General features: G+C 46.5%; 2 protein-coding genes and 5 pseudogenes across 2 annotated transcripts; 4 read left to right on the top strand and 3 right to left on the bottom strand.

The window, feature by feature from the left end:
- Window positions 1–946: 946 nt before the first annotated feature.
- LOC114832432 lies at window positions 947–8,030 on the bottom strand. The gene is made up of 11 exons (XM_034286781.1): window positions 7,502–8,030; window positions 6,812–6,899; window positions 6,265–6,725; window positions 5,728–6,090; window positions 5,392–5,582; window positions 4,964–5,300; window positions 4,183–4,807; window positions 3,886–4,074; window positions 2,972–3,438; window positions 1,987–2,869; window positions 947–1,005 (listed from the first exon to the last, which is right to left on the bottom strand). The coding sequence occupies exons 4-11, from the start codon at window positions 5,935–5,937 to the stop codon at window positions 947–949; spliced, it is 2,961 nt and encodes a 986-aa protein (XP_034142672.1). The 5' UTR covers window positions 5,938–6,090; window positions 6,265–6,725; window positions 6,812–6,899; window positions 7,502–8,030.
- Window positions 998–1,125, top strand: LOC117592839 (annotated as a pseudogene).
- Window positions 8,031–8,084: 54 nt separating the features above from the next.
- On the top strand, window positions 8,085–8,266 carry LOC114832475 (annotated as a pseudogene).
- A 918-nt stretch (window positions 8,267–9,184) lies between these two features.
- On the top strand, window positions 9,185–9,328 carry LOC114828831 (annotated as a pseudogene).
- Window positions 9,329–14,549: 5,221 nt separating this feature from the next.
- LOC114829808 lies at window positions 14,550–14,730 on the bottom strand (annotated as a pseudogene).
- A 52-nt stretch (window positions 14,731–14,782) lies between these two features.
- Window positions 14,783–21,895, top strand: LOC114829731. Its single transcript, XM_034286780.1, has 12 exons — window positions 14,783–15,312; window positions 15,393–15,762; window positions 15,915–16,002; window positions 16,089–16,576; window positions 16,752–17,114; window positions 17,260–17,450; window positions 17,542–17,878; window positions 18,035–18,659; window positions 18,768–18,956; window positions 19,404–19,870; window positions 19,973–20,855; window positions 21,837–21,895. Exons 1-12 carry the CDS (start codon window positions 14,999–15,001, stop codon window positions 21,893–21,895), a joined length of 4,374 nt encoding a protein of 1,457 aa, XP_034142671.1. The 5' UTR covers window positions 14,783–14,998.
- On the bottom strand, window positions 21,717–21,844 carry LOC114828828 (annotated as a pseudogene).
- Window positions 21,896–22,341: the final 446 nt, after the last annotated feature.

The raw sequence follows: 22,341 nt of genomic DNA, 5'->3' as shown, positions 1-22,341 counted from the left end.
GCACAAGTTGGAAAATTTCAACTCATGCGACACACCTGCCGTACCGCAACCAAATCTGGCCGAGTACGGTAGATTAGACGCAGCGGTGCGGATTGCTTTCTATTGAAATGAATGGACTTCCGCCGGAACGCATAAAGATTGCCGTGTCTGGTGTGAACGAAGCTTTAGGGTTGTTAAGAATTTTAACTGTTTTTTTACAACACCTACATTTCCTTATACGGCGTTTCATACAGTTAAACTAAACATATTATTGTTTAAATAAGGCAATATATTCAAATGAGAAACAGAAGAAAACGGTTTTAATAGTTGGCTGAGAAGGTGTGTTTTGTAGATTTAAACCAACTGATGATAATGACTGTAGACAGTAACGCGTTACAATTGATATACAGTCTACAGTCACTGTAGACCAATCGTAACGTAATTGTTTGCACAATTTCTGGTAGTGGGGTTTGCGCTCTCCACTGACGCATTTGTGAAAGAAACCCGTGATTCCACTTGTTAATGCAGCTCGCTTTGTTTTGTTCATTAAGCCAACAAGTTGGCACCATCTAGTCCCATGCTCCAATGCCATCTAGTGGCCGGTGGTGATGGTTACACCAAGTACTACTGAGTGTAGAACACAAGTACGAGGACACAACCATTACACAAAATGCCAACAATTGTGTTTAACGTTCGTTTATTTGATTGTACACTAAGGGGATTTTAGCAGTTTGATAAAACCACCGACTAATGTGCTATCAAACCGTATCAGATAGATGTTAGAGTGTACCAATATATAGCAGTTCTACAGTGTTGCATGACGGGAAAGTCACAGTCCACTCATTTAATCTAGTAAAACACAAGTAATCAGGTTTCCCTGGTTTTGTTTGGAACTGCATTCAGAAACGTCATTAAAACCATGTCTACAGGATGTGTTGTTATCAGAAGTCGAAGTTGTAACCGTAAGTCAAAAACGCTTGCGCGAGAGTCTGGTCCCCTGGACCGACGTGTACAACTCATACTTACCTGGCAAGGGAGATACCGTGATCAAGAAGGCGGTTCACCCAGGGTGAGGCTCAGCCATTGCACTCCGGCTGTGCTGACCCCTGCGAATGGGGATGCGCCGTAGAGTAGTGCAATTGCCCCTGATCGTGATTGGCTGGAAGTTTGGAGCGTGGGATAAGTAATTATATGGTGTTTGTCAGTGTGTGAGTTAAACAGAATTAATTGAACTTCAGGACAGATTGAACTGATAGATGGCAATAACTGCTTCCATGCCTCCTATTTAGTTTTTTCCCAAGGAATTTAATGTTGTTTTGTGGCTTTACCTTTTCTACTAAAATATGTGCAAAATGATCTGATTTCATTGTGCTATTGGCACATTTCCTTACCTCAGTTACTTTATCTGTGTCTTTATGTTTTGATACATACAAATATAACCCCATTGTTCAATTCATTAATTGATATTCCACAACTGTTACTGTAGCACTGACCACTTTAATGAATAAAGTGCATGTATATTGGGGAACACTTATAAAAAACACAGCACTACAGTGTAGACAATATAAGTTAGACAATATAAAATGTCATAAAATCAAAGCCTATTTACCATATGTACAATGCAACCGTCCCATATTTACAGATTTATTACAACATATTTATATTACTACAACTTGTCAACAACAGAGGTGAAGTGTTCGTAGCTGCTGTACACTTTGTTGTCCAGACCTTTTGATGGGGACATCATATTTGTAGGGCAGAAACTCTTTTTTTTGTATTTTTTATGTCCCTGGGTTGTTTGGCCACAGAGTGTACAGACAGGGAGATTTTGCACCCTTGACACTTTGGCTCCTACTTCTGAGGAGTGTTCCTTATGCTTCCGCTTGAATTGCGTAGCTCTTGCCCAGAATGAAGTACTACTGTGTGCTGTGCCAATTGTAGTAGGCATTTTGGGCAGAGTTGGAGGGACTGATTTAGGTGGACCATCAATCCCTGGATTTGCCTCACTAGCAGGCATTATGGGCCATGTGGAGGGGCCAGCAATTCCTGGGGTTGCTGTAGATGCAGAGAGGGAGGGCACAGGTCTGGTGATGGTAGAGGGGGCGTTGGGTTTTCTCACTGGTGGTGGCAGTAGCAAATGTGGCATCGGTGGCTGAGGCCGGGAGAGTGGTGCCATCATATCTGTCCTTCCCTTTAACACCTTGGTCCCTGCTGTGCTGGGTGTGGGCACATATTCCATCAGGGGGTAGTCTGGTGGAGGGAGGACTGCAGGCTGATGTGGTGCTGGTGGAAGGTCTGCAGATGAGATGGAGGTGGTCTTAGTGATGGTGGAGGGCTGTTTTGTGGCGTGCAAGTTGAGGAGCCTCTCTTGGCGACGGATAAAGTCCTGCACAGTCTTGCTGTTAATCTTGGGTAGAGGAATGCCTGCTTTGCACAGGACTGGATCCTCCACTAAAATCCGGTGCTGGACTCGCTCGTACGCCTTCAAGATGGTTCTCTTCTCAGGACTGTTGCGAGAGCCTTGAGGTGAGCGCAACCACAACAGTTTCACCAGCGTGTACATCAGCCTGTTGTGCTGAGCACTGATGTCCTGTTGCGCTGGTGCGTAGCGCTTGGCCATCTTTACCCTCTGTATCAGAGCAGCGTCAACAAGATCGTCCCTTTTTGTGCGGCAGTAGAGGGTGTTGCCCCAGTGTGTTCTGTACAACTGGTTGAACTTTTGTGGCTGCTTGTCATGCTCCTCCACGGCATTCCAGGCTTTAAGGACCTGGTTTCTCTGCTCGGTGGTGAGTGACAGCTTTTCTTCTGCCAGGCCAATCTCCACCAGCACAGAGCAGAACATTTCCAACTTAGGAAAGCCAGGAAGAGGGTTTGGACTGCAGGCATCCTCCTGTAAAAGAAAAAGCCATATGAATGTGGTAAGTTCAAATATGTTGTCTTTTTCAGTAACTGGTGCATTGTATTTCATTCTAGCAGACACACGGCTACTCACAAAGGCCGGAGGGTGAACAGTGGCGGTTTCGTCGCTGGTGAGTGTGATGTGGGGCAGGACGGCATCCAGCGCACGGTCGTGTGCCTCCACATCGCTCTGGTACGCCTCGTCTGCGTCATCTGGATCAGGCTGCCCAGGTCGGAGCACCTCCTCTTCTGGACCAGGTCCATCGTTGACAATGTCCTGAAGAGAGAAGGGCCCAGATTCCCCCGTGCTCTGGCTGAACAGGTACTCCAACCCGAGCAGCTCGTTGGAAGAGACATCAGCAGGGGCCCGGAAATTCTCCTCCACAGTCTCTCCGAACAGCTGCTGACAGCGAGCGTTGAGGCGATCAATCAGCGGCGCCGAATAGGTCCTGTGGTGCCGTCCTTTGCCACCAAACACGGCATCCCCGCTCCTGTCAGAGTTCCACCGTGCAATGCCACTGATCAGGTAAACCTGATAGGGCCGTGCTGCACAGTGGGGACCTGAAAATCAAAATTGAAGGTATTATACAACAGTTAGTTCCACTTTTTCAACTAATTAGTTTGATTGGACAATGGGCATTCCATGAGTTCCTATATTGAGCGTTACTGCACGGGGACTTTTAACTACATGTATCACTCCGCTTTACAGGTGTTCTAATAAATGTTTTGTTTGTGTTGCTTGGCAAAAGTCAAGTCCGAAGTCCAGTTGCAGATCTTTTTGTGTTGGCGGAGGAAAATAAATGATTAAAAAAAGAAACAAATCATAATCTGTTGTGGCTTATTACTGTTAACTAATAAATGGCAATTGTAGAATGGTTGTATTAAAGCTATATCCAAATCACAGCTGTGATATATTCAGTACAATCGCACCCCCTCTCCTGTCATTATTGCTTAATGACAGGGTCACATATTTAATTTGTTACAAGTATAGAGAATACACCTGTGTACCTGGAATCATGTTCGGCAGAGCTTTGTGGAATCCTTCCAGGCTGTTGCTTCCACGCAGACATTTGTAGTAGGGTAGGTCCACATTGTTAATGGTTGTGGTACGCGCCACCCTATACATGTTCATGTCTGGTGGATCCTGGATGCACTCCAGGTGTCGCTGCTGGCCTGCCCACATCTCATCAATGGCCTCTGTAAATACATACATACATGCATGCATACAGTGAGTTATGTTCACTTTGTATGCAACTCTATCCGTATCAATGTTGTAATAACTTTTTTGAATGAGGTCTTTTATACCAGGTGTTTTGAAAAGGCTCACTCCGCTCTCGTCCAGCCCTGCGGGACCTTTCAGCTCCTCAATGGCCAGATGGATGAGCCGGAATGTTTCCTGAGCTCCCAGTGTGACCCTTCGCACGTGGTGTTTGAGGTGCTCCCTGGTAATGTAGAGGCGGACAATATCCTCATCTGACACAGTCATCAGCGTTGCCGGGTCCTTGGCTCTCATGGCCTTGATGAGCAGCTCCAGGTCTGAGCGGTTATAGGCCAGCACTCCCCCAGCTAGCGCAGACTTGAATGCAGCATACTTCGAGTGGGACTCTGTGCGTATGGCTGCATCAAACCGGTGGATCCAGTGAAAGATGTCCAGACGCACAACCATCCCGTTGTCCACCCAAGGCTGGAACAAAATCCCCAGCGCTGTTGGGCCCTGCGCACGGCAACACCCACGGTCCACGTATATAATTTTTGGGACTGGTTGATTGGCCAGCCGGAACCTCTCCATGACCCCAAGGCACATCGGTTTCAGCTTCTCTGTGGACTCCTCACAGGTCAGCACAAATGAAACTATCTGGGAGTGCTCGTTTCCGATGCTGGTGAACCACTCAGCTGAGCCTCCACCCTCCCCAGACAGCTTCTTCACCACCTAAAACATGTCAAGTGTGCATAATGAGATAACCTGTTAGATTTTATTGATATGTGATTTTTCTTAATCACTTTACAACAATGTGAAAATGGGTTCAATTTAAAACTTAATAAAAAACCAAACAATACTGCAAGATGTTTTGCATGATTTACATACTTTCTTGGTGGAATCCATTTTCAGCACAGTGCCAAAAGTGGAGAGGATCTGGCTCCGGTAATCCTGCACGTTGTTGGCCTCCGCCAGCAGGAAGGCGTGGCGCAGGAGCCGCGCGGAGGGGAGCTCTCTTGGAGGAGGTGGAGCCTGGAAAGTGTGCCTTAGTGCAGAAACGATCCCTCCAGGTTTCACGACAGTCATGAGGAGTGTGGTGTACAGGTCCTTACGCTGAAGGTACTCTTCAACGTGGTTCTCCTGTATCTGCCGCCACACCTTGACCATGGTGTTCCCTTCCGTCCGGTCCCTCAGAAGGCGCACAACAGTCCTATCCACGCCACGCCTATAAGTAGAGTCACAATCAATATGTTCAGGTGGATTTGAGTGACACTTCCAGGTCTGTCAAACGCACACATTATGTTCAGTATACTCACTTGCTGGTGAGGATGGCAGGGAACATAGCTTGGTGAGCCTCGCTAAGCTGGGACAAAATAGCGGCATCCCACGCAAGCCACCGACCCATTGTGCCACCTTCTCCGCTTCTGGCCGCTTTTGTACATGGTCCACAGCACAGGACCTCAGTGAGCATGGTGTACCAGGTGGACACGTCACAGATGTGACGTACCTAAAGTACATATGGGGAGAAAATCCTATTAAAAAAAAGGCCAATAGCAGGATATGGCTTTCTGTGCTCTTTTTTTGTCTTGCATGTTTACATACATAGTAATAAACTAATGTAAAAACTCTAACAAAGGTGAAGTGAGTTATACCCGGTGGTGATAGCCAGACTTGTAGAGGTGCACGTTCCGTCCTCTACCCAGACACTGATCCCCTCGAGGACACTTCAGGGAGTACCTCCACACTCCAACAGGACGCCACACAAAAACACGACTCCGAAAAAACTGTTGTGGAGTTGGCGGGGCACCCCTGACGTAGCCGGGAGGTTCTTCTGGGTAAAACCACATGCGGTCCGATTTCATCACCCGTCGCCTCCTGAACAGACCACTTTTGTCCTTATAGATTTGAACGGGTGTGAACAGCCCTCTTTCATTGTGGTCTTTGAGCCAGGAAATGTCTGCAGATGGGATGCCATTGGGGTTTTCCCACAGACGCACCCAACCCTCTAGCTCCACCTGCAACACACAACACATACAAAACACACTTAGTTATTACTTATTATTTTACATTACTTTGGTTAGTACAAATGAATGTCAAAACATACAACCAATTAAAAAAAAAAAAAAACCAACATGTTAAACAAATTGTTCTCCTTGACATTGTTTGCATATAATGTGAATTTTACTTACAGGGGAGTCACTCAGAGGTGATTCCGTGGGAAAAGGCTGACCCTCATGATCCTGTGCTGTGGACGGGGACTCTGTGAGTTGGCCAGGGGGCTCGGGCTGTTTGGGCCGGACAGGGGGCTCGGGCTGTTTGGGCCGGACAGCGGGCTCGGTCTGCTTGGGCCGGACAGGGGGCTCGAGCTTCTTGGGCCGGACAGCGGGTTCGAGCTTCTTGGGCCGGACAGCGGGTTCAAGCTTCTTGGGCCGGACAGGCGGCTCGGGCTGCTTGGGCCGGACAGCGGGCTCGGGCTTCTTGGGCCGGACAGCGGGCTCGGGCTTCTTGGGCCGGACAGCGGGCTCGGGCTGCTTGGGCCGGACAGGGGGCTCGGGCTTCTTGGGCCGGACAGGGGGCTCGGGCTTCTTGGGCCGGACAGGGGGCTCGGGCTGCTTGGGCCGGACAGGGGGCTCGAACTGTTTGATTGTGTCTGTGGGAATTTTCCAAACAAAGTTGTTTTGTATAATTTTTAAATTTTTTACGGTTTCATGTCTGTTTACTCTGTAACTCCCCTACCTTCAACAGCCTGGCTTGCAGCTAACAGTTCACTGTCGTCCCCTGGCCATGATGAAGGATCACACTTGGAGGTGCTTGCCTGCGGTTGCTGGACAACAAAATGTATTGTAACTATATAGATTTTATGATGTACCAGCTTTTAATTATCAAAAGCAAACAAAAACATTTAGTGATTAAAATATCTCTAATATGAAAATAATTTACCATGCTATTCTGCTCTTCCCATTACATACAACTTACTTGCTCCTTGTCAACAATATATTTCCTGAACCGCTTCATCTGCACACTTGTGATGTGGGTCACTGGTGTGTGCAGCCACCTCCTCACAGAACTGTATGCTTTCTTTATAATCTCCTTCTCCTCCTCACTGAATAGCTCTGGCCTGTCCTTTTGGGTGGGGTACTTGCTGTAGAGAGTCCACATCTCCTGAAAGGTGCTTTCCTCAAACCCTCTCTGACCATAAATACACCTGTCGATGTTGGCCTCCAGGAGAATGCAGACTTGTGGGAAACTCTCTGCATATTCATTGAGGTAGTCTTTCACTCCCTGGTTCACTCTCTCTCCCTCCCTATGTTGGGTGGTCTCCTCTGATCTGTGCTTGTCAAGTATACTGCCATTTATTATAAGCATGCCATTAAAATTGTATAATAAATGCATTGCCTCCAATGGTATTAAATATAATATACTTACTACTTCAAGTAGCCCACATCGTTTTCCACAAGCCAGTGAAAAGATGCGTTTTCATACTGGCCAAATGGTATCACCAGCTTTCCCAGGCACAGCTGACGCGAAGGAGTGTGGATACCCTCCGCTCGAAGGAGCTTCTCTGCATGAGCCAAGGCTGTAGCCTGGTTCCGCAGCTCCTGTGGAGGTTTGGGAAAGAGCATCCTTTTCTCCCGATAGTAACGGGCCTCTTTTGTCGCCACCAATACGGCCTGCTGACGATATGGAGGGGCATCTGGGTTGATTACGCGGATTACTGGGCTCGCCATCTTCATTGACATACAAAACTGACAGTGACAGTAAACTCAGCAAGATCGTAACAGTGGGTCTCCGAAATGGCTCGATCAAGAGAAAAACTAGACCAATTCGCACAAAACAAAAACGTTGGTTAAGGTCTCCAAGGGTCTCAGATAACTTCCACCAAATCCCAAGACAATGAATGATATACGAATAAAGTAATGAGCGAAAGTCGGGTCCAAATACGGGGCTAATGCGATTTTTGCGAGGCTGCTAATGAGATTTTTTTTTCAAGTGACGCAAGCGACTGTAGACAGTTACGCGTTCTGTTTGGTCTAGAGTCTACAGTCACTGTAGACTCTAGACCAATCAGAACGCGTAACTGTCTACAGTCGCTTGCGCTACTGTAGACTCGACCCCTGCGAATTTCCCAAATGTGGAAATCTCGATTGCATAATTTCTGGTAGTGGGGGACTGCGTTCGCGCTCTCCCCTGATCTTTATGTAAAAGGAAAAAAAGCGTGGTGTGATACTGACTTCCCGCAGGAAGCTTCTGAGTCTAAACTGTGTATGGCCTTACTTCTCACAGTTAAGGTAGGTCCTGATATTTAGTGAGCTTGGGGTTTAAGATTTCCATTACATGTCCCTCATCTCTCTATATCACTATAACAAAGCCCTGAGAGTTTTTAAAAACGTTAAGGTTAAAAAGGTCCCCCTTGATCAGTTTAATCGCTCAACTATAGAAACATTGTTATACTCAGAGATCACCAGATGAACCCCTGTTGGGTTTTTAATGAAGCCCAAACACTTTCTGTATGGAATGATGTAAACCATGTCTTCTTGTTGAACATCCATAAGGACATTGCTTGGCAAATAGCGCATGAATGCTTGCCAACAAAGGTTTTCCTTGAAAGAAGACATTGTACCCGCAGCACCTAGGTGCCCAAGAGCGGACTGCGGGGCTGAAGAAACAATTAGACATATATTTTGGACAAGCCCCTATGTTAGAAAGGTTTGGTCTTTATTACATGCCTGGTTAGTTGACCTTTATTAACCCTTAAGTGAACAATACATGATGTATGGGGAATTCAGCCACCCCTCTTCTCACCTGTGGCTAAGATGGTGGGTTATAATTGTGCAAAAGAATGCATTTGGAAAGCCAGGAATCTTGTAGTTTTTAAAAAACACATAATCCCACCTCCATCTGTAATTTCAGTGATTTTAACATCCGTGAGAGATTTTGTATTGATTGACAGGAAAACATTGTCTATTCCAGTAGTAACATCTCTGTGGAAAGTCCCAAAGGAACCAATGACAAGAGTCCTGTCTGATATATTTACAACTCATTGTTGAAATGTACAACATGACTTGTTTAAAGTGATGTTTGTTGTGTAATGTATACAATTGTTGAGAATTAAATAAAATGTATTTAAAAAAAAAAAATGGTGAGGCTCAGCCATTGCGCTCCGGCTGTGCTGAACCCTGCGAATTTCCCAAATGTGGAAATCTCGATTGCATAATTTCTGGTAGTGGGGGACTGCGTTCGCGCTCTCCCCTGATTAATATGTAAAAGAAATGCTAGTTGATTCTGTTCATAGGACTCATAAGACAGACAGTCAATTTCTTTGTTGTTGTAATGTTAGGCAATGGGTAGGTATGTAAAATAATTCAGTGGGTCTGTGTAATTCCTCCTATGTCAACATTAAAATCTTAAAATCAGCCGTAGCCTGCTGGTTCTGAACTAATGTTATGCCATTGTTTGATTCAATTGATATTTATTTTTCGCTTTTCCTTTGTTACAGAGATGGGGAAAGCAAAAAGTCCAAGATGGCGGCTCGTGTGCATCACAGCTCAGCATCTACCCAGTTTTTGAAAATTCCCAGTAATTTACTTAACATTTCTAAGCTTATCCACTCAGTACAGCTTAGCATACACTTGCTATAGCCAACAAGAGCTTTTAGACATAGGAGCACAATGCACTGGAAGAGGTTTTCACAACTTCTAAGGACACCCCGGAATCGGTCGGAATCATAAACAAAACCATGGGATGCGTGGAGGCACTTGGGCCAGGCAAATGCGAAGGCCCCCATCGGGCCTTCACTACCTAGCCACTGGCAAACAAAATGGATGAAATACAACTGAGACTCATCTCACACTAGTGGATTATGGATTGCAGAGTCATGATTTTAACGCAAATGTGGCTTAACAAGAACCTAGCCGACAAAATAATTGAGCTGGATGGCCACGATATCTTCAGCGCAGATAGGATTGAAATGGACTGCGGCAAGACAAGAGGTTGTGGACTGTACATTTATGAAAACAAAACATGATGTACAAACACTAACTTAACCAAGTCATTGCTCAACCAATCTGGAATACCTAATGATTAGATGCAGGCCCTTTAACTTGCCTCAAGAGTTTACATCTAGTGTTGTTATGGCAGTTTACATATCCCCGGATGCTAATGCTAAGCTAGCGATGAAAGAACTGCAGGCTGCCATTAGCAAACAGCAAACAAAACACACAGCTGGTGTTTTGGTGATTGCAGGGGCCTTCAATCATTAAAATCTGAGTTTTTTCCCAAATTCCACCAAAATGTCTCCTGCCCCACCAGAGGAGACAATACACTGGACCATGTGTATGCAAACATTCCAGAGGCTTACAAAGCCATTCCCCTCCCCTACCTGGGTCAATCTGACCATCTCTCACTATTCCTACTACCCAAGTGCTTTTAGACCCAGCAATGTGGAGGCCTACAGCTCATCCTGGGCCAACCTGAAAAGTTGCATCAAGACGACTAAAAATGACCACAAATTGCATGTTGAAGAGAACTCCAACAACAACTCTGATCCTCGTCGTATGTGGCAGGGCATCCAAGCCATCCCTGACTACCGGCCAAAGAACCGCACCCCACCTCCAGCGATGTCTCCTTCTCCAACGAGTTGAACAGGTTCTGTGGAAGCTTTGACAGGGACAACAAAGAGCCAGCCATTAAAAACGGAACTCCCTGAGATTTCCCCCCACTCAGACCATCCACCGCAGAAGTGTCGTCTGCACTGAGCAGGGTGAACACACGCAAGGCTGCTGGTCCTTATGGCGTCCCTGGGCGTGTGCTCAGAGCATGTGCTGGGCAGCTGGTCGAGTTCTTTACCGACATTTTCAACCTGTCACTGGCCCAGGCGGTTGTCCCAACATGCTTCAAGACCACAACCATTGTGCCAGTGCCAAAACATTCCACCACATCTAGCCTGAATTGATTCCGACCAATTGCACTCACCCCCACAATCATGAAGTGCTTTGAAAGACTGGTTCTGGCCCACCATAAGTCCTGCCTCTACCCAACACTGGTTCCCTACCAGTTTGCCTGCTGGTCGAACAGGTCTACATAGGACGCCATCTCCATGGCTCTACACTCTGCCCTGACCCACCTGGACAAAACCAACACATATTTGAGAATGTTATTCATAGACTTCAGCTCAGCTTTCAACACTATCGTCCCCTCCAGGATGGTCAACAAACTCCATGACCAGGAGATCAGCCCCTCTCTCTGCAACTGGGCTCCTGAGTTCCTAACCAACAGACCCCAGTCTGTCAGGTTAGACAACTTCACCTCCTCCACCCTGATCCTGAACACTGGTGTAACACAAGGCTGTGTGCTGAGCCCTCTCTTGTATTACCACTTGCGTTCCTGTACATTGTTTCAACACCATCAGTTTGCAGACGAAAACAGGAAGTCTAAAAGCTACAGCTACACCCCAGTCCTCATTGAGGGTACTAAGGTGGAGCATGTGTCCAGCTTCAAATTTCTGGTTGTCCACATCTTTGAGGACCTCTCCTGGACACTCAACACCTCAGCTCTTGTCAAAAAGGCACAGCAGTGCCTGTACTTTTTGAGGAGGCTGAAGAAAGCCTGCCTATCATCCAAGATCCTTGTGAACTTTTATCCTACATGCACACTGTCCACTCGCTCAACTTGCAAATCGCTCAATCTCTGGCAAGCTTTCACTGAGCCGAACCTGGCGTGCATACTGCCTGCTCGGACTGGGAGTATCTTCATAATTTATGCCGGCAACAACCAGTCAACCAGTATAGGGGACAAACCTGTCTCTGCAAATAGTAATAAGTATTTAGTATTTGCATGACTCCACTACAAAAAACGTATTATGATGATGTCAAGTCAATGATTTGTCAATGTTCAAATTGCAATTTACTTTGTTTTACGTTATGCTTGTATTACTCACCTGTGATCCCAAAGACCTCTGAAACCTTCCATGCATCAATTTTTAGAATTATATCGCTGTATGAAGCCAGAGAAGCATCCTCAATAATGGGGAAACAGGACACCTGTATTATAAGTTTCTCTCTTGTCAATGTTTTTTAGCTACCGAGTAGAAAAAATAAGGGATTTCAAGGTGCGGAGAACATCTGCCCTGCCATTGGTAGTTGCTGTACTCCGTCACTGCCCGCTCACTGGAAATTAGCATACATTTTCCTGTTGTGTGTGTGTGTGGTGTGTGTATGTGTGTAAGTAGGTATTGGAGTGATCAGCATCAAGAGGTTGTACCCTCTGGCGCTAGGCTCCAACATTGGCACCACGACAATACTGGCAGCCCCTGGACACACCCTGGCTAATTCCCTACAGGTCACACGCCACACGCCACACGCCACACGCCACACGCCACACGCCACACGCCACACGCCACACGCCACACGCCACACGCCACACGCCACACGCCACACGCCACACGCCACACGCCACACGCCACACGCCACACGCCCACTCCTCTGGGACCGTGTGTTCTCTGTGACAGCCATCAAGTGCTGCTGCAAGTAGTGCCAGGCCAGAGAGGAGGACAGGCGCCAGACTGAAGCAGGTCGTGGTTTCAGCCTTGGAGAACGAGTGCGAGGAATAAGATTGTGTTTTGAAAGCCACGCAGCTTTGATGAGTCTTAATGCTATGTGAGCCCTATCTAGGAAGTACTTCTGGAAAACCTTCAGGAATTTCAGTAATCTTCAGTAACTTTCTTGGTCTTTAAAAGTTTGTTATACCGAATAATGTTAGCAGCAGGTTGCTTGGTTGCAACAAGTGAAATCATACCTGTCTACAATGATCTCCAGAATTATTGAAACCCATGGGAAAGATTAGAAAACAATGTAATTGTTGTTTTTAAGCTTGTTTTTCACCCCAAATGAGAGAGAAATACATTATTAATCGTAAATAAATATTCATAAAAACACTTGTCAGTACTTTGTGCACCCTCCCCATGCCAGGACAACAGCACTGAATCTGATCCTATAATATTTGATGAGTGGTGAGAACACTGATACCATAAATCCATGAAGAATCTCTCCAGATCCTTCATTCTTGGTTGTGTACTCGGAAACCACCACCAATTTAAATTTCTTAGGAAAGCCTGGCCAGTTTGGAAAAGCTAGTGGAATTTTCCAACCACAGGTCTGTATCCTACTGACGACACGACATCCTGTACTCTACAGATGAAATAGGTCTTACAAACTGAAACACACAGACACTCGCGCACACATGCATGCATGCACACACACAATTGTCCATATGATGGAATTTTATTCAAATGGAGAATCACTCACGCAAGTGAGTGATCTCTCCGGTGACATTCCACTTCCCAGTGAGCTGCCCTGCAGACATGATCACATGACATGAGAGGTGGAATGTGACTGAGTGAGCTGTCAATTCTACAATATGTTAACATAGACATGGAAAAATAGAGTGAATGGAGAACAGTACAGAATATTATTTTAGAGAGACAGAGATATATAGTTAACCTTTTCACACGTGAGTTTCAAATATTCCTAACTGAGCCCCCAGTGTGAGTTTTTTTGCATGTGACTTCAGAACAGCATTTGAACTCACTCCAGCATTTGAACAGTCACCTTGCCAGGTAAGGAACACTACATACATTGCATTGCAAGCTTCTCTCGTTGACTCAAATTCTAAGAGCTGCAAAAGTTAGTTGATGTATAACTGTAGCTAGCTAATAAATGTCAGCTAACCACTAGCAAACTTCAGCTAACCACTAGCTAACAAAGCGTGACCAGTAAATCAGTGCAGTGACAATGAATGAACTATATATAAAGCATAGCGGCACCCTCAACGGGTAACATAACTTCTAGAAGGTTTTTTTACAATGGTTTTGATGGGTTGTCAGCTCTTGTTAAGATGCTCTATTGTAATCGCTAATATAATTTGTTTTTGTGTATAAGTGTTGGCTGTCTGTTGGTACATAAGTAACACTTCCTGTCCCGATTTGAATGCTTTCTACCTGGTTAACATCATAGGGTGGTCTTGAAACAATTACTATCAGGAAATAATGTTATAAACACTGTTGGAGCTAAATGTGAGTAAATAACAGCGCGGTCTGACCAGCCGTTGTTACGTTACTTGTAGCTTGGCATGCTAATGGTACATTCTAAACAAGACGTTCTAATCACAACGGTGCTTCAGGGACCACTCTAGCCTGATCACACAGGTGTGATGGTACGCTTCAAACGGTTAATGGTGAACAGTGCAGTATATTGATATTGAAAGACACAGAGATATAGAGTGATTAAGTGAATGGAGAACAATACAGTATAGTGATATAGAGAGATGGGGGAAATGTAATGGAAATATTGAACCCCAAGCTCACTAAACATCAGGACCTACCTTAACTGTGCATAATAAGGCCATACACAGTTTAGACTTTCAAGCTTCCTGCGTGAAGTCATTAGTCCACAACACTTTTTTCCTTTAACATATAGATCAGGGGAGAGCGCGAACGCAGTCCCCCACTACCAGAAATTATGCAATCGAGATTTCCACATTTGGGAAATTCGCAGGGGTCGAGTCTACAGTAGCGCAACGACTGTAGACAGTTACGCGTTCTGTTTGGTCTAGAGTCTACAGTCACTGTAGACTCTAGACCAATCAGAACGCGTAACTGTCTACAGTCGCTTGCGTCACTTGAAAAAAAATCTCATTAGCAGCCTCGCAAAAATCGCATTAGCCCCGTATTTGGACCCGACTTTCGCTCATTACTTTATTCGTATATCATTCATTGTCTTGGGATTTGGTGGAAGTTATCTGAGACCCTTGGAGACCTTAACCAACGTTTTTGTTTTGTGCGAATTGGTCTAGTTTTTCTCTTGATCGAGCCATTTCGGAGACCCACTGTTACGATCTTGCTGAGTTTACTGTCACTGTCAGTTTTGTATGTCAATGAAGATGGCGAGCCCAGTAATCCGCGTAATCAACCCAGATGCCCCTCCATATCGTCAGCAGGCCGTATTGGTGGCGACAAAAGAGGCCCGTTACTATCGGGAGAAAAGGATGCTCTTTCCCAAACCTCCACAGGAGCTGCGGAACCAGGCTACAGCCTTGGCTCATGCAGAGAAGCTCCTTCGAGCGGAGGGTATCCACACTCCTTCGCGTCAGCTGTGCCTGGGAAAGCTGGTGATACCATTTGGCCAGTATGAAAACGCATCTTTTCACTGGCTTGTGGAAAACGATGTGGGCTACTTGAAGTAGTAAGTATATTATATTTAATACCATTGGAGGCAATGCATTTATTATACAATTTTAATGGCATGCTTATAATAAATGGCAGTATACTTGACAAGCACAGATCAGAGGAGACCACCCAACATAGGGAGGGAGAGAGAGTGAACCAGGGAGTGAAAGACTACCTCAATGAATATGCAGAGAGTTTCCCACAAGTCTGCATTCTCCTGGAGGCCAACATCGACAGGTGTATTTATGGTCAGAGAGGGTTTGAGGAAAGCACCTTTCAGGAGATGTGGACTCTCTACAGCAAGTACCCCACCCAAAAGGACAGGCCAGAGCTATTCAGTGAGGAGGAGAAGGAGATTATAAAGAAAGCATACAGTTCTGTGAGGAGGTGGCTGCACACACCAGTGACCCACATCACAAGTGTGCAGATGAAGCGGTTCAGGAAATATATTGTTGACAAGGAGCAAGTAAGTTGTATGTAATGGGAAGAGCAGAATAGCATGGTAAATTATTTTCATATTAGAGATATTTTAATCACTAAATGTTTTTGTTTGCTTTTGATAATTAAAAGCTGGTACATCATAAAATCTATATAGTTACAATACATTTTGTTGTCCAGCAACCGCAGGCAAGCACCTCCAAGTGTGATCCTTCATTATGGCCAGGGGACGACAGTGAACTGTTAGCTGCAAGCCAGGCTGTTGAAGGTAGGGGAGTTACAGAGTAAACAGACATGAAACCGTAAAAAATTTAAAAATTATACAAAACAACTTTGTTTGGGAAATTCCCACAGACACAATCAAACAGTTCGAGCCCCCTGTCCGGCCCAAGCAGCCCGAGCCCCCTGTCCGGCCCAAGAAGCCCGAGCCCCCTGTCCGGCCCAAGCAGCCCGAGCCCGCTGTCCGGCCCAAGAAGCCCGAGCCCGCTGTCCGGCCCAAGCAGCCCGAGCCCGCTGTCCGGCCCAAGAAGCCCGAGCCCGCTGTCCGGCCCAAGAAGCCCGAGCCCGCTGTCCGGCCCAAGCAGCCCGAGCCGCCTGTCCGGCCCAAGAAGCTTGAACCCGCTGTCCGGCCCAAGAAGCTCGAACCCGCTGTCCGGCCCAAGAAGCTCGAGCCCCCTGTCCGGCCCAAGCAGACCGAGCCCGCTGTCCGGCCCAAACAGCCCGAGCCCCCTGTCCGGCCCAAACAGCCCGAGCCCCCTGGCCAACTCACAGAGTCCCCGTCCACAGCACAGGATCATGAGGGTCAGCCTTTTCCCACGGAATCACCTCTGAGTGACTCCCCTGTAAGTAAAATTCACATTATATGCAAACAATGTCAAGGAGAACAATTTGTTTAACATGTTGGTTTTTTTTTTTTTTTTAATTGGTTGTATGTTTTGACATTCATTTGTACTAACCAAAGTAATGTAAAATAATAAGTAATAACTAAGTGTGTTTTGTATGTGTTGTGTGTTGCAGGTGGAGCTAGAGGGTTGGGTGCGTCTGTGGGAAAACCCCAATGGCATCCCATCTGCAGACATTTCCTGGCTCAAAGACCACAATGAAAGAGGGCTGTTCACACCCGTTCAAATCTATAAGGACAAAAGTGGTCTGTTCAGGAGGCGACGGGTGATGAAATCGGACCGCATGTGGTTTTACCCAGAAGAACCTCCCGGCTACGTCAGGGGTGCCCCGCCAACTCCACAACAGTTTTTTCGGAGTCGTGTTTTTGTGTGGCGTCCTGTTGGAGTGTGGAGGTACTCCCTGAAGTGTCCTCGAGGGGATCAGTGTCTGGGTAGAGGACGGAACGTGCACCTCTACAAGTCTGGCTATCACCACCGGGTATAACTCACTTCACCTTTGTTAGAGTTTTTACATTAGTTTATTACTATGTATGTAAACATGCAAGACAAAAAAAGAGCACAGAAAGCCATATCCTGCTATTGGCCTTTTTTTTTATAGGATTTTCTCCCCATATGTACTTTAGGTACGTCACATCTGTGACGTGTCCACCTGGTACACCATGCTCACTGAGGTCCTGTGCTGTGGACCATGTACAAAAGCGGCCAGAAGCGGAGAAGGTGGCACAATGGGTCGGTGGCTTGCGTGGGATGCCGCTATTTTGTCCCAGCTTAGCGAGGCTCACCAAGCTATGTTCCCTGCCATCCTCACCAGCAAGTGAGTATACTGAACATAATGTGTGCGTTTGACAGACCTGGAAGTGTCACTCAAATCCACCTGAACATATTGATTGTGACTCTACTTATAGGCGTGGCGTGGATAGGACTGTTGTGCGCCTTCTGAGGGACCGGACGGAAGGGAACACCATGGTCAAGGTGTGGCGGCAGATACAGGAGAACCACGTTGAAGAGTACCTTCAGCGTAAGGACCTGTACACCACACTCCTCATGACTGTCGTGAAACCTGGAGGGATCGTTTCTGCACTAAGGCACACTTTCCAGGCTCCACCTCCTCCAAGAGAGCTCCCCTCCGCGCGGCTCCTGCGCCACGCCTTCCTGCTGGCGGAGGCCAGCAACGTGCAGGATTACCGGAGCCAGATCCTCTCCACTTTTGGCACTGTGCTGAAAATGGATTCCACCAAGAAAGTATGTAAATCATGCAAAACATCTTGCAGTATTGTCTGGTTTTTTATTAAGTTTTAAATTGAACCCATTTTCACATTGTTGTAAAGTGATTAAGAAAAATCACATATCAATAAAATCTAACAGGTTATCTCATTATGCACACTTGACATGTTTTAGGTGGTGAAGAAGCTGTCTGGGGAGGGTGGAGGCTCAGCTGAGTGGTTCACCAGCATCGGAAACGAGCACTCCCAGATAGTTTCATTTGTGCTGACCTGTGAGGAGTCCACAGAGAAGCTGAAACCGATGTGCCTTGGGGTCATGGAGAGGTTCCGGCTGGCCAATCAACCAGTCCCAAAAATTATATACGTGGACCGTGGGTGTTGCCGTGCGCAGGGCCCAACAGCGCTGGGGATTTTGTTCCAGCCTTGGGTGGACAACGGGATGGTTGTGCGTCTGGACATCTTTCACTGGATCCACCGGTTTGATGCAGCCATACGCACAGAGTCCCACTCGAAGTATGCTGCATTCAAGTCTGCGCTAGCTGGGGGAGTGCTGGCCTATAACCGCTCAGACCTGGAGCTGCTCATCAAGGCCATGAGAGCCAAGGACCCGGCAACGCTGATGACTGTGTCAGATGAGGATATTGTCCGCCTCTACATTACCAGGGAGCACCTCAAACACCACGTGCGAAGGGTCACACTGGGAGCTCAGGAAACATTCCGGCTCATCCATCTGGCCATTGAGGAGCTGAAAGGTCCCGCAGGGCTGGACGAGAGCGGAGTGAGCCTTTTCAAAACACCTGGTATAAAAGACCTCATTCAAAAAAGTTATTACAACATTGATACGGATAGAGTTGCATACAAAGTGAACATAACTCACTGTATGCATGCATGTATGTATGTATTTACAGAGGCCATTGATGAGATGTGGGCAGGCCAGCAGCGACACCTGGAGTGCATCCAGGATCCACCAGACATGAACATGTATAGGGTGGCGCGTACCACAACCATTAACAATGTGGACCTACCCTACTACAAATGTCTGCGTGGAAGCAACAGCCTGGAAGGATTCCACAAAGCTCTGCCGAACATGATTCCAGGTACACAGGTGTATTCTCTATACTTGTAACAAATTAAATATGTGACCCTGTCATTAAGCAATAATGACAGGAGAGGGGGTGCGATTGTACTGAATATATCACAGCTGTGATTTGGATATAGCTTTAATACAACCATTCTACAATTGCCATTTATTAGTTAACAGTAATAAGCCACAACAGATTATGATTTGTTTCTTTTTTTAATCATTTATTTTCCTCCGCCAACACAAAAAGATCTGCAACTGGACTTCGGACTTGACTTTTGCCAAGCAACACAAACAAAACATTTATTAGAACACCTGTAAAGCGGAGTGATACATGTAGTTAAAAGTCCCCGTGCAGTAACGCTCAATATAGGAACTCATGGAATGCCCATTGTCCAATCAAACTAATTAGTTGAAAAAGTGGAACTAACTGTTGTATAATACCTTCAATTTTGATTTTCAGGTCCCCACTGTGCAGCACGGCCCTATCAGGTTTACCTGATCAGTGGCATTGCACGGTGGAACTCTGACAGGAGCGGGGATGCCGTGTTTGGTGGCAAAGGACGGCACCACAGGACCTATTCGGCGCCGCTGATTGATCGCCTCAACGCTCGCTGTCAGCAGCTGTTCGGAGAGACTGTGGAGGAGAATTTCCGGGCCCCTGCTGATGTCTCTTCCAACGAGCTGCTCGGGTTGGAGTACCTGTTCAGCCAGAGCACGGGGGAATCTGGGCCCTTCTCTCTTCAGGACATTGTCAACGATGGACCTGGTCCAGAAGAGGAGGTGCTCCGACCTGGGCAGCCTGATCCAGATGACGCAGACGAGGCGTACCAGAGCGATGTGGAGGCACACGACCGTGCGCTGGATGCCGTCCTGCCCCACATCACACTCACCAGCGACGAAACCGCCACTGTTCACCCTCCGGCCTTTGTGAGTAGCCGTGTGTCTGCTAGAATGAAATACAATGCACCAGTTACTGAAAAAGACAACATATTTGAACTTACCACATTCATATGGCTTTTTCTTTTACAGGAGGATGCCTGCAGTCCAAACCCTCTTCCTGGCTTTCCTAAGTTGGAAATGTTCTGCTCTGTGCTGGTGGAGATTGGCCTGGCAGAAGAAAAGCTGTCACTCACCACCGAGCAGAGAAACCAGGTCCTTAAAGCCTGGAATGCCGTGGAGGAGCATGACAAGCAGCCACAAAAGTTCAACCAGTTGTACAGAACACACTGGGGCAACACCCTCTACTGCCGCACAAAAAGGGACGATCTTGTTGACGCTGCTCTGATACAGAGGGTAAAGATGGCCAAGCGCTACGCACCAGCGCAACAGGACATCAGTGCTCAGCACAACAGGCTGATGTACACGCTGGTGAAACTGTTGTGGTTGCGCTCACCTCAAGGCTCTCGCAACAGTCCTGAGAAGAGAACCATCTTGAAGGCGTACGAGCGAGTCCAGCACCGGATTTTAGTGGAGGATCCAGTCCTGTGCAAAGCAGGCATTCCTCTACCCAAGATTAACAGCAAGACTGTGCAGGACTTTATCCGTCGCCAAGAGAGGCTCCTCAACTTGCACGCCACAAAACAGCCCTCCACCATCACTAAGACCACCTCCATCTCATCTGCAGACCTTCCACCAGCACCACATCAGCCTGCAGTCCTCCCTCCACCAGACTACCCCCTGATGGAATATGTGCCCACACCCAGCACAGCAGGGACCAAGGTGTTAAAGGGAAGGACAGATATGATGGCACCACTCTCCCGGCCTCAGCCACCGATGCCACATTTGCTACTGCCACCACCAGTGAGAAAACCCAACGCCCCCTCTACCATCACCAGACCTGTGCCCTCCCTCTCTGCATCTACAGCAACCCCAGGAATTGCTGGCCCCTCCACATGGCCCATAATGCCTGCTAGTGAGGCAAATCCAGGGATTGATGGTCCACCTAAATCAGTCCCTCCAACTCTGCCCAAAATGCCTACTACAATTGGCACAGCACACAGTAGTACTTCATTCTGGGCAAGAGCTACGCAATTCAAGCGGAAGCATAAGGAACACTCCTCAGAAGTAGGAGCCAAAGTGTCAAGGGTGCAAAATCTCCCTGTCTGTACACTCTGTGGCCAAACAACCCAGGGACATAAAAAATACAAAAAAAAGAGTTTCTGCCCTACAAATATGATGTCCCCATCAAAAGGTCTGGACAACAAAGTGTACAGCAGCTACGAACACTTCACCTCTGTTGTTGACAAGTTGTAGTAATATAAATATGTTGTAATAAATCTGTAAATATGGGACGGTTGCATTGTACATATGGTAAATAGGCTTTGATTTTATGACATTTTATATTGTCTAACTTATATTGTCTACACTGTAGTGCTGTGTTTTTTATAAGTGTTCCCCAATATACATGCACTTTATTCATTAAAGTGGTCAGTGCTACAGTAACAGTTGTGGAATATCAATTAATGAATTGAACAATGGGGTTATATTTGTATGTATCAAAACATAAAGACACAGATAAAGTAACTGAGGTAAGGAAATGTGCCAATAGCACAATGAAATCAGATCATTTTGCACATATTTTAGTAGAAAAGGTAAAGCCACAAAACAACATTAAATTCCTTGGGAAAAAACTAAATAGGAGGCATGGAAGCAGTTATTGCCATCTATCAGTTCAATCTGTCCTGAAGTTCAATTAATTCTGTTTAACTCACACACTGACAAACACCATATAATTACTTATCCCACGCTCCAAACTTCCAGCCAATCACGATCAGGGGCAATTGCACTACTCTACGGCGCATCCCCATTCGCAGGGGTCAGCACAGCCGGAGTGCAATGGCTGAGCCTCACCCTGGGTGAACCGCCTTCTTGATCACGGTATCTCCCTTGCCAGGTAAGTATGAGTTGTACACGTCGGTCCAGGGGACCAGACTCTCGCGCAAGCGTTTTTGACTTACGGTTACAACTTCGACTTCTGATAACAACACATCCTGTAGACATGGTTTTAATGACGTTTCTGAATGCAGTTCCAAACAAAACCAGGGAAAACTGATTACTTGCGTTTTACTAGATTATACGAGTGGACTGTGATTATCCCATCATGCAACGCTGTAGAAACGCTGTAAATTGGTACACACGGACGTCAATCTGATACGGTTTGATAGCACATTAGTCGGCGGGTTATCAAACTGCTAAAATCAGTATGCAAACAAATGAACGAACGTTAAACACAATTGTTGGCATTTTGTGTAATGGCTGTGTTCTCGTGCTTGTGTTCTACACTCAGTAAAACTTGGTGTAACCATCACCACCAGCCACTAGATGGCTTTGGACTTCCACAGCTACCGGCAGACACGTGCCAACCGAATACAAAGTGAGCTGCAGTAATAAGTGGGAGA

This window comes from Esox lucius, chromosome 16 (assembly GCF_011004845.1).
Source record: "Esox lucius isolate fEsoLuc1 chromosome 16, fEsoLuc1.pri, whole genome shotgun sequence".
Taxonomy (NCBI): Eukaryota; Metazoa; Chordata; class Actinopteri; order Esociformes; family Esocidae; genus Esox; species Esox lucius.
Note: the sequence above shows the minus strand (reverse complement) of the source record. Positions and strands in the feature narration are given on the sequence as shown.

Excerpts from the sequence above, each read along its gene's own strand:
- LOC114832432 (XM_034286781.1), bottom strand. The coding sequence starts at position 5,937 with ATGAAATCGGACCGCATGTGGTTTTACCCAGAAGAACCTCCCGGCTAC. Across the intron at positions 4,808-4,963 it reads AAATGGATTCCACCAAGAAA|GTGGTGAAGAAGCTGTCTGG; the intron begins GTATGTAAATCA and ends GACATGTTTTAG. Across the intron at positions 2,870-2,971 it reads CTGTTCACCCTCCGGCCTTT|GAGGATGCCTGCAGTCCAAA; the intron begins GTGAGTAGCCGT and ends TTTCTTTTACAG.
- LOC114829731 (XM_034286780.1), top strand. The coding sequence starts at position 14,999 with ATGTCAATGAAGATGGCGAGCCCAGTAATCCGCGTAATCAACCCAGAT. Across the intron at positions 16,003-16,088 it reads TGCAAGCCAGGCTGTTGAAG|ACACAATCAAACAGTTCGAG; the intron begins GTAGGGGAGTTA and ends AAATTCCCACAG. Across the intron at positions 20,856-21,836 it reads ATGGCCCATAATGCCTGCTA|GTAAGTATGAGTTGTACACG; the intron begins GTGAGGCAAATC and ends CTCCCTTGCCAG.